The sequence below is a fragment of the Anomaloglossus baeobatrachus genome, chromosome 1 (assembly GCF_048569485.1).
Source record: "Anomaloglossus baeobatrachus isolate aAnoBae1 chromosome 1, aAnoBae1.hap1, whole genome shotgun sequence".
NCBI classification, from domain to species: Eukaryota; Metazoa; Chordata; class Amphibia; order Anura; family Aromobatidae; genus Anomaloglossus; species Anomaloglossus baeobatrachus.
In genome coordinates, this window is record NC_134353.1 from 180736344 (window position 1) to 180752096 (window position 15753).

The 15753-nt window shown below is 48.7% G+C and overlaps 1 protein-coding gene across 2 annotated transcripts in view; it reads left to right on the plus strand.

Moving 5' to 3' along the window:
- Positions 1-15753, plus strand: part of LOC142309813 (putative ATP-dependent RNA helicase DDX60) — a 420704-nt gene that overhangs the window by 225794 nt on the left and 179157 nt on the right. For both annotated transcript variants that reach the window (XM_075347271.1, XM_075347272.1), the window contains 3 exons: positions 4995-5141; positions 5711-5860; positions 9714-9833. In XM_075347271.1, coding sequence (XP_075203386.1) covers positions 4995-5141; positions 5711-5860; positions 9714-9833 — 417 coding nt within the window. The remainder of the gene's footprint in view (positions 1-4994; positions 5142-5710; positions 5861-9713; positions 9834-15753) is intronic.

The window sequence follows — 15753 nt, forward strand, 5'->3', positions numbered from 1 at the left end:
GTGGGAACAGGGCAACCTGGTGTGAATTTGAGTGTGTAATGTGGGGAAACCGGGACTGATCTCCTCAGGAACCAGGTTTAGCATTACACCCAAATTTGGGTGCAATACTCTATGGCGACTGAATACTCAAGGGCGCCACACTCACATGAGCGTATGACTCGCACAAATGCAATGCAAGAAAATTTTGCATTGCACTCGGCTCAATTTAAGACAATGGTGCAGCTCAGATCTGTGAGTTTTTCCTCAGCTCTGATCGGACTAAGGAAAAATTAGCAGCATGCTGCAATTGTTTGGGAGTCTATTATCACTCACACCTAATATAAGTCTGTGGGTGTGAGTGAAACATCGGACTGTACTCAGATGTCATCCAAGTGCAGTGCGATATATGTATCAGGTGACAATGGAGGAGATGGGGAGATTATCCCTCCCTCTCCTCCACAACTGTAATCCAATCACAAGATCAGATCACTGTTGCATGACACTCAGCTCACACTTGCAGCAGAGCCTGGGCCGAGGGTCATTAGCATATCGCATCCAATGCTCTCGCATCGGATGCCACACGCTAGTGTGACTCCAGCACAATACTGATTGTCTCATGCCATGTACTCAGTCTACTCTGTGTAACTCGAACCTACAATTGATTAACAGCTTTCTGTCAATGTACAATTATTATTATTTATTATTATAGCGCCATCTATTCCATGGTGCTTTACATGTCAAAAGGGTATACATAATAGGGACAAGTACAATAATGATAAACAATACAAGGCACAGACTGGAACAGGAGGATAGAGGTCCCTGCCCGTGAGGGCTCACAGTCTACAAGGGATATGTGAGGATACAGTAGGTTAGGGTAGAGTTGGTTGTGTGGCGCTATGTCAGAGTGAGGGTTATGGCAGATTGTAGGCTTGTCGGAAGAGGTGAGTCTTCAGGTTCCTTTTGAAGCTTGTCAAGGTAGGCGAGAGTCTGATATGTTGTGGCAGAGCATTCCAGAGTATGGGGGAGGCACGGGACAAATCTTGGATGCGATTGTACCGCCCCACGGCCTCGGCTGTGACCGCCGAGCCGCTCGGGTCCGGGCTCATGTGTATCGGTGGCTCGAGCGCCTCCGGACCCGGGGGTCACGTCGCTCTGGAAGTGGTGTAGTGGCGGTGCACGCAGGGGTTGTGGGGTGGTTGTGTTGTACAGTTCGTGATGCTACCCACGGGTTGTGGTGATGGACACCACCGCTGCGGTGAATATACGGGGGCTCGTCCGGGATCGATGTAGTGGCGCAGCTTGGTGTTAACCCTTCCGTGGGTAAGGGCGGTGTGTCCCGGGGCTCGGTAGTGAGGTTGCAGAGTGCGGGATTGCGGTGTGGTGCAGTGCGATGCTCGAGGGCACTGGTGTACTCACAATTAAACCACACAGAGTCACTGGTAAACCAAACGGGGTGACGAACAGGGCCTGCAGCTGGCTGCAGTTTCTCCAGATCGGTTGGTAATGTCCGCCTTTCTCCTGCACCTGTATGTGATCTTGGCTACTGTGCCTGGGCACTGGCAGCCCGCTCCCCGGCGTATATGTGTCGGTGGAGCCCATTTGCCCACAGACGCTGGCCCCTTGGATCTCTGGCCTCTGGCGGTGGCTCCTATCTGGACGGGTTGGGCTGTTGCCTTCAATCGGGACTTAGGTGGGAATGGACCCCTGAGGTCCAGACCGCAATCAGTTGATTTGACTATGGTGGTGGCTTATAGCCTAGTTCGGGGTCTGAGTACCCTGCCTGGTGCTCCGGTATCCAGTTAGCTCCCCTGTTCGGTTCCGGCGGGCCACTACCCTGTCCCGGTCCCTTACAGTTCTGCCGGTCTCCTGCAGGTGGCCACTACCATCTGCCTGCCTGACTGATCTGGGGTCCTAGGCTCCAACCTAGGCCCCAAGCAGAACTGTGCTCCTCTCTCTCCTCTCTCCCTGACTCACTGCATAACTGCTTGTGTTTTCCTGCCTCAGGCTAGCAGACTCCTCGGGGGGCGTGTCTGTCCACCTGACTCCGCCCACCTGGTGTGCCTGTCTGACTCTGAGGGAGGCAATCAGGTCTTTTGGTTGACTAGTGGTACCTTACTCGGGTGGGGGTGTATGTGGTGCGTGTAATGACCTGTGACCCCTGGGGTTTCCAGGGCATCACACGATGGTGGAAAGAGGAGATGAGAGGGGAGTAGAGAAAGATCTTGTGAAGATCGAAGGTTACATGCAGGTAAGTACCGGGAGACTAGGTTGCAGATATAGAAGGAGACAGGTTGTGGATGGCTTTGTATGTGGTTAGTGTTTTGAACTGCAGTTGTTGGGCAATGGGAAGCCTGTGAAGGTATTGGCAGAGAGGAAACGTCAGGGAGTAGCGGGGGGACAGGTGGATTAGCTGGGCAGCATAGTGTAGAATAGATTGTAAGGATGCGAGACTGTTAGAAGTGAGGCCACAGAGCAGGAGGTTGCAATAATCCAGGCGGGAGATAATAAGGGCATGTACTAGCGTTTTTGCAGCTTCTTGGGAAAGGAATTTACGAATCTGGGAAATATTTTTGAGTTGGAGGTGGCAGGAGGTGAAGAGGGCTTGGATGTGTGGCTTGAAAGAGAGATCAGAGTCTAGAATTACTCCCAGGCAGCGTGGGACTGGGGAAAGTGAGCAGCCATTGACATTGAGGGATATGTCAGGTGGGGGGGTTTAGTGAGGAGGAGGAAAGACAATGAATTCTGTTTTGTCCATGTTCAGTTTTAGAAATTGAGCAGAGAAAAATGAAGAAATAGCAGAAAGACATTGTGGGATTCTGGTTAGTAGGGAGCGGATGTCAGGTCCAGAGAGGTAGACCTGCGTATCATCAGCGTAGAGATGATACTGAAAGCCATGGGACTCTATGAACTGACCCAAGCTGAAGATGTAGATGGAGAACAGCAGGGGTCCAAGAACTGAACCTTGGGGGACACTGACAGATAGGGGGCAAGATGAGGAAGTGGCGTGAGAGTGGGAGACGCTGAAAATTCGGTCGGTTAAGTATGAGGAGATCCAAGAAAGCACCAAGTCCATGATGCCCAGAGACAAGAGAATCTGTAGTAGAAGGGAATGGACTACTGTGTCAAAGGCAGAGGACAGGTCCAGGAGGAGGAGGAAAGAGTAGTGTCGCTTGGCTTTGGCGGTTAGTAGGTCGTTAGTGACTTTGGTTAGTTTCAGTGGAATGATGGGTTCAGAAGCCAGATTGTAACCGATCAAAGAGGGAGCAGGAAGAGAGGTGGAAGGACAGTTCAAGATGGACATGCTGTTCCAGTAGTTTTGAGGCATAGGGAAGAAGTGATATGGGGTAATAGTTTGACACAGAGGAAGGGTCAAGGGAGGGCTTTTTGAGGATGGGTGTGATGGAGGCATGTTTAAAGCATGAAGGTAATACACCAGTTGTTAGTGATAGGTTGAAGATTTGGGTTAGGGTCGAGATGAAGACTGTGGTTAGATTGGGGATTAGGTGGGAAGGGAGTAGCTCAAGCAGGCAGGTTGTGAGATGTGATCTTGAGAGTAGAGTGGAAAGATGATCTTCTGTCATGGTGGAGAAGCTGGATTTGGAGGAATAAGGCTGAGTAGTTGTGAGTAGTGGCTGTGGTGATTGTGAGCCAAAGCTTGCTCTGATATTGTAAATCTTCTGCTTGAAGAAAGAGGAAAAGTCTTTGACTGAGATGAGAGGGGAAGGAGGAGAGAGTTGAAAGTTTTGAATAGCTGTTTAGGGTTGTGAGATAGAGGAGATATGAGAGATGAGAAGTAGTTTTTTTTGCAGCAATGAGTGCAGACTTGAAAGTAATGAGGGCCTGTTTGTATGTGATGAAGTGCTCGGCGGAATTAGACCTCGTCCAACTGTGCTCAGTGATTCTGGAAGCCAGTCTCAATTCTTTAGTCTGACTTGTGTCCCAGGGTTGCCTGTTGATTGTGCGGATTTTGGTGTGTATGAAGGAGGCAGTTGATTTGAGCGCTGCAGAGATTGTGGAGTTGTATAAAGTGGCAGCAGCATCTGCATCATGTTAAGAAGCAATGTCTGCAAGAGGGAAAAAGAGCTTGAGAAAGTGTGTGTAAATCAAGGTGATTGAGATTTCTCGAGGGTGTGAAAGTTTGTGGAGGGGGGTTGTGTACTTGGAGAAGAGAGGGAAAAGAATGTGAGTAGGTTGTGGTCAGACAGGGGGAGAGGCACGTTAGAGAGGTTAGATAGGGAACAGAGGCGAGTGAAGATGAGGTCCAGCGTGTGGCCAACTTTGTGAGTAGCTGCAGAGGACCATTGGGTGAGGTTGAAGGAGGAAGCGAGTGTTAGAAGTTTAGAAACAGATAAGTGAGAAGTGTCAATGGGGATGTTAAAGTCACCCATGATGATGGTGGGGATGTCAGTGGAAAGGAAATGTAGTAGCCAGGTAGTGAAATAGTCCAAAAAGGCAGTGGCTGGCCCTGGGGGGCGATAAATGATAGCCAGTTGGAGTTTGGAGGGGGAGTAGATGCGTGCAGAGTGCACCTCAAAAGAGGGGAGAGTAACAGAGGGCATTGGTGTAAAGGAGCATTAGTCGGACAGGAACAAACCAACTCCTCCACCATGCTTGTTACTGGGGCGGGGGGTGTGAGAGATATGGAGACCGCCGTAAGAAAGTGCAGCAGGAGAGGCTGTGTCAGAGGGGGTGAGCCAGGTTTCAGTGAGGCCACGGAAGGAAAGTTTATTAGTGATGAAAAGATCGTGGATGTAGGACTGTTTGTTGCAGACACAGAATGCTGTTAATCAGTGCTGTGAGTGGTGTTTACAGAGCACAGCATTCAGATAACTGCTAGATCTACAGCATAAAGACATTGATTTTCAGAAAGAATGGGAATCTGATGACTTATAACATGACCAGTGCTCTGCAAGACAGCAAAGATGAAGGTAGCCTAGATATTTAATATGAAAAAATGTTTACAGTGCCTGCAAATATAAAAAAAATTGGAAATAAGCATAAATATTTTTACATAGTTACCCAAACGTAACGAAGAGGAGGAGAAAGCAGTTGGAGTTGGTTCAGGTCGTTTCCAGCTTCAGTACATGGGACCACATTTGCTGAGGGATGAAAGACTGGATCGAGACCCAAGAGTGCAGCATTTCATTCCAGACACATGGCAGGTAAGTTACCTAAACATACATAGGAATAACACTTTAAGCTCTCTAGAATACATTCACACACTTTCATTTTTGCTAATTTTCAAAAATCACAAAAGTCAGTTTAAAAACAAATGAAGCATAAAAAAATCCTGTGTGATATGCTGTACATTCTGGTAATGTTCCATTTTTCATTATTTTGATCCAATACATGATATGATCATGTGATTGCTATGACAGGCTACTGGAGCCTGGATATGCCATTTGGAAGAAGCCATTGTATTTAAAACTATGGCTGGTGTCCCACTTGCGATGGCCTCTTGTGTATCTCGCGCGAGTTTCACAGTGCATCACCAGTCATGGACTCAGTCCTCACAGGAGTGGGTCGGTTATATGCATCTCTATGCAGCCGACCCGCTCCTGTGAGAAGAGTGTGAGTCCGTGAGAGGTGATGCACCATGAAACTTGCGCGAGATACATGCGAGGCAATTGCAAGTGGGACAGCGGCCTAATATGTTGACGCTGCTTATGCGGGGAATGTTGTATTCTATCCATTTAGCTCTCTAATCATGAGTCTATTTGTCTTCTTGTAGAGAGAACTTCTTGATGCGGTTGATAACAATGAGTCAGCAGTAATCGTGGCCCCAACATCTTCAGGAAAGACATATGCATCCTATTATTGCATGGAGAAAGTTTTAAAACAAAGCAATGAAGGCGTTGTGGTTTATGTTGCTCCCACTAAGGTAAGACTCTAGATTTTTAGAAACAACAAATCATTCAGCAGTGTTTTAAAAAAAATCTTTGTACGACCCATGGAAAAACTGGTGGAATCAACACCCTTGGGCCTCATTCACACATCAGTATTTTTGCACCAGTGTTTGTAAGTTCCACACGTGACTGTGGTATACAGAGAAAAACTATAATTGAAAGATTGATACCTGTGCTGTATTTTGGAGACACTACTGGTTTTGGCATACAAATACTGATGAAATACTGATCAAAAATGCTGATGTGTGAATGAGGCCTAAGAAAGTGTTTACTCGGTCTTTTCACTCTGTAGCACATTGACATATCAATTTGAAAAAGAAAAAAAACGGGTAAAATTGACGCATTTTGTTATTATTTGTTTTAAAGTACTAAATTACACACCTAAAAATTCAAAATAGTCTGAGTATAAGTCATCTTTAAGTTTTTATAGCCCTTACATGTGTTACCCTCCACTGCCTTCCAGAGCTCACATTTTGATATTATGGCACGTAAGCCCTGCAGGCAATCAGCAGCTGCTAATAAGCTGCAGTTCTCACACTTCATTTGAACATTGAGGCTATGTGCCCACGCTGCGGATTTACCGCGGATTTTGCCGCGGATTTGCCGCGGATTTTCCGAAAATCTGCAGCAGCGGCACTTCCAAGCCATTTCAATGGCATTTTGGAAATGCTGTGCCCATGCTGCGGATTTTTCCACTGCAGATTTGCCGCGGATTTTGATCCGGAAAAATCTGCAGCATGTCAATTGTTTGGTGCAGATTTGGTGCGGATTTTTGGTTTTGAATGGGGAAAAAAAAAAAAAAATCCGCATCAAAATCCGCGGCAAATCCGCGGCAAATCCGCGGGTGCGGATTTGCCGCGAAAGTCGCGGATTTTCAGGCAGAAAAATCCGCAGGTACATTCTACTGTGGACACATAGCCTGAAGGTTCGTTCCAAGGATGTGAGAGTGAAGCAGCCCATCAGCCACCACTGATTGGCTGCAGTGCTCATGTGGCATAACATCTTTACTCAAGCCCTGCCGACATTGCTGAAATAGCCTTATGCGGGTGCCACACGATACGATCTATCGTGCGATTGCACGAGCAATCGTACCCGCCCCCGTTGGAACAAACGTCGTTCCTGCGGCAGCACACATCACTATGTGTGACACCGCAGGAATGAGAAACATCACCGTACCTGTGGCCTCCCGCAATGAGGAAGGAAGGAGGTGGGCGGGATATTTGGCCCTCTCATCTCCGCCGCTCCGCTTCTATTGGGCGACCGCTTAGTGACGTCGCTGTGATGCCGAACGAACCGCCCCCTTAGAAAGGAGGCGGTTCGCCGGCCACAGCGACGTCGCTAGGCAGGTAAGTATGTGTGACGGGTGTTAGCGATGTTGTGCGCCATGGGTAGTGATTTGCCCGTGACGCACAACCGACGGGGGTGGGTGCTTTCGCTGTGTGTAAAGTGCCCTTTAGATGGAGCAGGAAAGTACTAATTGAAATTTTCTGTAATTGTTTCCTCAGCACTAAGAGATTCCATATTTTTTTCCTCTCCTCTAATGCATATGTCATTCAAGTGAGTGTTACCCCTAAAATGGCAATTAAATGCTTAAACATTTATGTAGAGACCAGGCTTAGACTTGCCCACTAGGAAACCGGGAAATACCCTGGTGGGCCCCACTGAAGAGCCGACTCTGATAAAAGCTGAAAGGCTCCTTCCATTCCTACCATTGCACAGCTATTCACTGCTCTTCAAATATGCATCTATAGTGGTGCACTCCCTCCTACTCCTGTGCTGGTTCTAAGGCGGGCTTTGCACATTGCGACATCGCAAGCCAATGCTGCGATGTCGCACGCGATAGTCCCCACCCCCGTCGCAGGTACGATATCTTGTGATAGCTGGCGTAGCGAAAATTATCGCTACGCCAGCTTCACATGCACTCACCTGCCCTGCAACCGTCGGTCTGGCCGGCGACCCGCCTCCTTCCTAAGGGGGGGGGTCGTGCGGCGTCATAGCGACATCACACGGCAGGCGGCCAATAACGGCGGAGGGGCAGAGATGAGCAGGATGTAAACATCCCGCCCACCTCCTTCCTTCTGTAGAGCCGCCGGCGGCAGGTAAGGTGAAGTTCCTCGCTCCTGCGGCGTAACACAGCGATGTGTGCTGCCGCAGGAACGAGGAACAGCATCGTACCATCGCTGCAGCAAAATTATGGAAAAGTCGGAGCTTGCAACGATGATACGATAACGACGCTTTTGCGCTCGTTTATCGTATCATCTTGAATTTACACACAACGATGTCGAAAGTGACGCCGGATGTGCGTCACTTTCGATTTGACCCCACTGACATCGCACGTGCGATGTTGCAACGTGCAAAGCCGCCCTAAGTTTTGGAGTTAAGGCCACTTTACACACAGAGATAAATCTGCGGCAGATCTGTGGTTGCAGTGAAATTGTGGACCATCAGTGCCAGGTTTGTGGCTGTGTACAAATGGAACAATATGTCCATGATTTCACTGCAACCACAGATCTGCCAAAGATTTATCTCTGTGTGTGACAGGGCCTTTACAGACTGCTGTCCACAAAATTGCATCTGGTGGCGGAGCAAATGAATCAGCGATGTTTATCAGCTTCCTTTAAATAGAAAACTGTGGGTTACTCATCTGCAGTTTGCTAATGGACATGTCTGTCTGTCCATTAGCAAACCGCTGATAAAAATCAGCTTTCTCCTGCACAATGCTTAAACTTAACACCTATTGCCAGCACAGCAAGAGAGGATGCAAATTAGCAGTGCAGTGAAAAGCTGTGCTAGATGACACCTCTTCTGCAGAGGTGCCAAATTTGATCAGCTTCCATTGCCCCTGTGAAGCAATGAACCGAGGGCCCTCCACCATGCAGAGGCATGCAGAGCTATGCAGAGTCATGGGATCAGACAGATTGATGGATAAACCAGGGAAAATGTTTATTTACAGGGAATAACAAACAAGCTGCCAAGCAGTGGGAGGGGGAAAAAGGAGTAAAGGCGGGAAAACAACCCACAATACAAAAGTATACTCTTTAGCTGAAGCGACTACCCATGGTGTTTTTTTTTAGTTATTTATTTAAATAATTAAAAAAGCTGCATGGCTTCTCTCTTATTTTGATATATAGCCAATATAAGCACATGGCTGGGGGCTGCAGCCTGTAGATGTATGCTTTATCTGTGCTGAGTATCATAATATGGCGGGAGCCTATGACAATTTATTTATTTATTTACTTTTATACCAATAAAGACACACACTCTGTGCCTCTGATTGAAAGAAGTCAGACACAGGGTGGGGGTGCTGTCTGACTGCAACCAATCAATCAGAGAAGTATGGACTGCCAGTGGGCAAGAGAAGCAGTAAATATGTGTGAAGGATAATGAGCAGTCCCGGAAGTAGTGTTACAGCCACACAGAGACAGGGTAAGTATAACCTGCTTGTTCGAAATCCCCTATCTCTTCTACCACCATTTGTAAGTGCCTGATTCGGATCCCCATAGACTTATATGGGGACTGGCGTCCGGCCAGATATCTGGGATCAATTCTGGGTCCAAACCTGTTTTGTTTTTTTTTAAACCGATTGGACCTGCCAATCTCGGGTATCTGCGAGTCCACCCATCCCTACTGCCTAGTTTAAGTTTTGCTAACTACATATAAAACTGGATTAATAAATCTGCCACATTAGTGTAATAGAATGTTCAACATTTTCAATTGTTGTTAATAGTGAATTTGTTGTGTTATTGTCACTGAATAACTTATATGCATCAACTATATAGTTCTATGTAATTCACTACTACCTTTCTGCAATACATTTGTCCCATATAGGCTCTTGTAAATCAAGTTGTTGCAACTGTGATGAGTCAGTTCAATAAAGATCTACCAAATGGAATTGTGCTTTGTGGAGTTTTCACTCGAGATTATCGCACTGATGCTTTAAACAGCCAGGTATGTATGTTATATTCTTATTTAGAAATTAGAGACCATGGGGTAAAGTGTGTATGTAAGGCAGAGGTCTGAAGTAGAAGCTTTGTCTGTCCAAGATCATTACTTTGTCTTTCATTCTGGCTTTTTCGCTGATAGTTGTGTCATTACTTATTGGACACATATTTGTATTAACAAGGCTTGCTTCGTAGTTAATTGCCAATTTTTCTTTTTCCTTGACTGGAACTGAGATATTTTGGTATCAATTTATTTTGTTTAGTATTTGTCTCTACAACTTGTCTTCTATAGTGCTTTGAAAACACTTCAGGGTTTTTTTTCACACTCACTAACTAAACTTTCTCGAATAATATTTTTTATCAGTAACCAGGCATAATATTCTGTGGAGCTGTGCACATCAGATTTTTTTTCTCTAACCGAGTGGCCGGAGGAAAAAAAATGGACAGATGTCGAATTTTTACATCCAGTGTCAGGTCAAAATTCGAAATGGAAGTCTATGGGTATGTAGCGCCCCACAGGGAAGGTGTTTTAACCTAATCGTTACCGGGCCGGGGGTGCACATCCTCTCCGTCATCACGGGGTGGCCTGGCCCGGTTCCATTACCCCGAGGCGTACAGGAAGAAGGGTTGGAGGGTTGTGGGGAGGCAGGTGGAGCGGCATTACTCCGGGGAGGATGACTGGGGTGGTGGTAGTCCACATTGGCGCTGCAGCACTATGTGACGGGTTGGCGCCCCTTACCTGGTCAGGCACCACAGAGTACTGCACCCATGCTGGGACAGTGCTTCCAGGTTATTCCAAAAGGCCAGAATGAGGTGTGTACACACAGACACATAGCAACCAGGTCTCCCACACCATTAGAGGGGACCCTTGGGTAGCCTCTGAAGAGGTTAACTTTCAATTCTCAGCAAGGGATATCGATCTACTGATCTGCGAAACCTGCCGTTGAGGGGACTAGAGGTTCCTCGCCAAAGACTCAGAGCTCGAGCCACAGCAGCAACAGAGGAACCCATAAGGAGATAGGGCCAGAAGCCATCTCACCAGGTCCACGCTGCCGGCAAACGGGCCAGAAAGGGAAGGAGAAGCAGTAGCAACTTTCCCTGGATGACTCCCATGATACTGGAAGTCAGGGGTTATCCGAAACAAAAGAAGTGCAAGGAGGGCAGGTTGATAGCTACCCTCAGAACGGCCTGCAGGAATTCCTGGTTCCACCTGATTCATCATTGCATCGCCCGGGTATCTCACCAAGCAACCCAAAAGTGAGTAAAAACCCTGAAAGACATTGCTGCCTGTGTGTGAGTTCTTCTGCGACCTATGGTACTACACACTTACACCAGAGCCCCTGGGGCCAGCCTCACTCTCGGGAGGCCATAACACCAGACTGCATTTACCATCAGCCCCAGACGCTCTCTAAACTGCAGCGGCGGTCACACCCTGACCGCAATTATCAAGAGTGGCGTCACGATTCCCATTGAAGTTAACCTGACATACCTGTGGCAAGAAGGGGTCCCTACAGAGAATTCCCCGCAGTGTCCCGCAGGCGACTGCTGCAGCACTGTGGTGTGTGACTCAACTCTGGCGTCACGAACAGGATAAGGACTAGACCTGTTCAGACAGGCGATCGTGCGCCTTGGCGGTCCGCTTGAAAAATTTGAAAACGCCGCCATATTGCCACCGCAGAAAGTGCGCCAAAAAACAACAGCAGCCCGCGCAAAAAGAAGTAACCGCTCACGAAGGGGTGGGGTTCTCCCAGAACCCCCCCCGGAGTGCTCTGAAGCCAGGAAGAGCCCTGATTCAAGAAAAGAAGCGGGACTCTGAGGATGACGGACGCCGTGAGTACTAATGCCCCCGGCCAGGGCAACGCAGCCCAAGCGATGCCGGGTCCCGGCGCAGTGAACGCAGCAGCGCCTAGTTCCGGTGTAGTGGTCGCAGCTGTGCCGGCCGAAGTCTCCCCGATTATGCCGATCTCCTTACCGTACGTCCCCGGGGCGACCTGGCTGCCCCAATATGCTGGCAAAGCAGACACCCTGACCGGGTTCAAGAAGAAGATCAGCACCCTGCTGGACATGTGCGCCATGACCGGTAAGCAGAGGGCCGCCGTGGTGCTGGGACAATTGATTGGAGCAGCAGAATTAGAGGCTGAGGCCTGGACCAGTGATGACCTGAACTCTGTAGAAGCCATTTTTGCCAAACTAAAAGCTGCTTTTGAAAACCGCACTGAGGCAGAGCTGAGAAAGGGCTTCTATAACTGCTGCCAGAAGCCCCAAGATAGCATAAGAGCCTATGCCTTCAGGTTGCAAGCCGCACTATGGGCTCTCAAGCTTGTGGATCCTGTCAGTGATCAGGAAGTAAACCGGATGATGACAGAACAATTCTTGCAGGGCCTGCACTCCCCTGAGGATAGAAAACAGATGAGGCTGTGGTCCCTGGAACACCTTGATGTGGACTTTGCCATTCTGAAAGACAGGGCAGTAAAAGCACTCCAATCCCCTATATACACAGACCCCACCTCACCAGCATGGCCTACTAGCACCCCGACTGCCGGAGCAGAATCCTCCTCGCAGGCCCTGGTAGCTGCAAAAGGACTCATCACCTCGGCCGGAGGCATAGAGACCCTATCCTCCCAGGTGCAACAGCTCAGCAAGGATGTTGCCCAGATCCTGAAAGCAATGCAACTTCCCTCAGAACCCAAAGCCCCTCGTAGGATCCTGCTAGCTGACAGCCCAGAGGATGTCCCCTGGATGCGAGGGAGAAGAGGTCCCACATCCCGAGGGAAGAGCAGTGATCGCTATGACTCATCTGGACAACCCATCTGCCGCCGTTGCCAGGAGGCAGGCCACTATGCAAGGGCCTGTCCTTTAAACGAGTCAAACCTGGGGCCAAGGGCCAGTCCCCAGGATTAAGAAAACCAGGCCCAGCTGACTGACGTGATCAGTATGTGGGTGGACGACCGCTCCTGTCCATCATCCTGGACGGGATCCCATCCCCGGTATTATTGGACACCGGTTCCCAGGTAACCACAATCCCGTATGTCCTTTATCACAGGTTTTGGTCGGACGACGATCTCCGACAACCGGACCCTGACCTCACCATCTATGCAGCCAATGGACAACCTATAGACCAGATTGGGGTCAAAGAGGTAACCATAAAGGTGGGAAGGCAGGAAATGAAGGGACAAGGACTGATTGTTGTAGATAATGATGCAAGGGAAAGGAATCCACAAGTGATTTTAGGCACTAATGTCATAGAAAATTGCCTAGGGGAAGTGTTGTTGTTACTTCACCAGATTGCTGAAGGTGTTGAGGGCAGACAACGCAGAGCCTTGCAAAAAGAGATCCGAGTTATTCTGAGGAAGCAACAGGTAAACCAGATTGGCGGTGAAATTGGTAACGTACGGGAGATGGATGCTAACCCCATTGTGATACCCCACGGAGTGAAATGATGATGTGGTGTAGAGCAGCGGTAGGTCTCAGAGGACGGGATTACCAGGCTGTAGTAGAGCACACTCATTCAGAACACTGGCCCATGATTCTGACAGCCAGAGTGGTAGTTGACGTACACAAGGGACGAGTACCTGTGCGAGTGCTGAACTGTGGGGAGGAGGAAGCCAGACTACCAAGATACGCTACCATAGCCAAACTGTTTACTTGCCCAAATGACGCTATAACACCTGTAGCGCACAAAGGATATGCTGAAGGACATGACAGAAGCAGGAGTCATTAGGGACAATTGCAGCCCTTGGGCAGCTCCCCTGGTCCTGGTGAAAAAGAAGGATGGCACAGTGAGGATGTGTGTAGACTACACACGGATAAATCAGATAACACACAAGGATACCTACCCTTTGCCACGGATAGAGGAATCCCTCGCTGCCTTAAAAGCTTCTAACTACTTTTCTACCCTAGATCTCACTAGTGACTACTGGCAAGTATCCGTAGCAGAGGAAGATCGGGAGAAGACGGCCTTCACCACCCCCATCGGCCTCTGTGAGTTCAACAGCATGCCATTTTGACTTTGCAACGCCCCTGGGACCTTCCAAAGGTTGATGGAGTGCTGCCTTGGGTACCTCAACTTTAAAACTGTCCTGCTCTACCTGGATGACGTAATCGTGTACTCCAAGACCTATGAGGACCACCTGAAACACCTGGCTGAAGTCTTTGAAGCACTATCCCAATATGGGAAGAAACTGAAACCATCTAAGTGCCATTTACTGAAGCAAACGGTCCAATACTTGGGTCATGTGGTCAGTGCAGAAGGAGTAGCACCAGACCCAGAGAAGGTCACTGTCATTCAGGAATGGCCCACACCCACTACCGTCCGGGAGGTACGTCAGTTCCTTGGCTTAGTAGGCTACTACAGAAGGTTCATCAAGTGCTATACGAAGATGGCGACGCCTTTGCAAGAACTCCTGGTAGGCCAAGCAAAGAAGGGAAAGACCTCTGGCCCACCATTTCACTGGGAAGAATCAGAAGAACACTCCTTCAGACAAATGAAAGGGACCTTGACGGGTGAAGAGATTCTAGCCTACCCTGATTACAGTCTACCATTCATGCTGTACACCGATGCCAGCAATGTGGGGCTAGGAGCAGTGCTTTCACAGGTGTAGAAGGGCAAGGAACGTGTGATCGCCTACGCCAGCAGAAAACTCCGGACTACTGAAAGGAATCCAGAAAACTATAACTCATTCAAGCTAGAGTTCCTGGCCATGGTCTGGGTTATCACAGAGCGATTCAAGCACTACCTGGCAGCCACCAAATTCACCATCTTCACAGATAACAATCCCCTGACCCACTTGGACACTGCTAAATTGGGTGCTACGGAGCAACGATGGGTAGCTAGACTAGCAAATTATGATTTTACTGTCAAGTATCGAGCTGGTCGCAAGAATGGCAATGCAGATGCTATGTCAAGGATGCCTCACCTAGCAGACGAAGGGGAATCTGTAGATGACCTTGAAGAGATTGAGCTGCCAGCATTCCACCACCATGGAGCCAACCAGTGTCGGCAATCACACACCAGCCACCAAGAAGTGACCCTGAATCCACTACCTCACTACAACTGGAAGGAGACTCAGGAGAATGATCCAGCGGTTGGCTTGGTGAAGAAGCTGATCACTCAACCTGGCGCGAGCCTTGAGTCCAACGCCCCACCTGAAGCACAGTACCTGTCAGACTTCCGGGATTTCCAGTTCTCTTTTGAAAGAGCTTGCCCTCGGTTAACATGGAGTTTGCTGTTCTGTTGCCCTACTTCCTGTCCAGCTGTTTAAAAGGCCGCCTCTAAGCTTAGTCCAGTGCCTGAGTATACTGCTTGCTGTGTACTCCTGCTTTGCTGCTCTTGGTTCCTGATTGACATTTTGGATCCTCCCGAAAAACAACCGACACCGACTTTGGACTTTACTCGGACTCATCAAACTGTGCCCGGACTCCGTCTGCCGTCTTTGGTCAGCACTTCTGCCCGGTTCCTTCCGGTTCGTAACCACTCTGGACTCTCATCTCGTGCGGACATTTTTGGACACTACCTCTGGCCCTTTGTGTCCCAGCTGCTGCGCATTTAGGCCTTCTGGGGTGATTGCCAGACAGTCCCTGTATAGGGGTTCGCTCTTGGTGGTCTCCCTGGGGGAGTCCGGTGCGTGGCCCCGGGAATTCCCTTCGCTCCGATCCTGGAAGGTATTTCCGGTGTTTATTGTTCTACTGTGTTTTGTTCCGTTTATGTACATATCGTTGGTTACCTGTTATAAACATTTCTGCACCAAGAACTCGTCTCTGATTGTCATTGCCCTAACGCAATCGAAATCCTCAGTACATACAATAGTATTACATTATACTCAGGCCATAAAAGGATTTCGCTGGGGCAATGACTGAGACACGAGTAGATCAGCTTTTTTCCATGATTAACTCCTTGCAGCAGGAGATGGAGGCGGTGCAGACTAAAC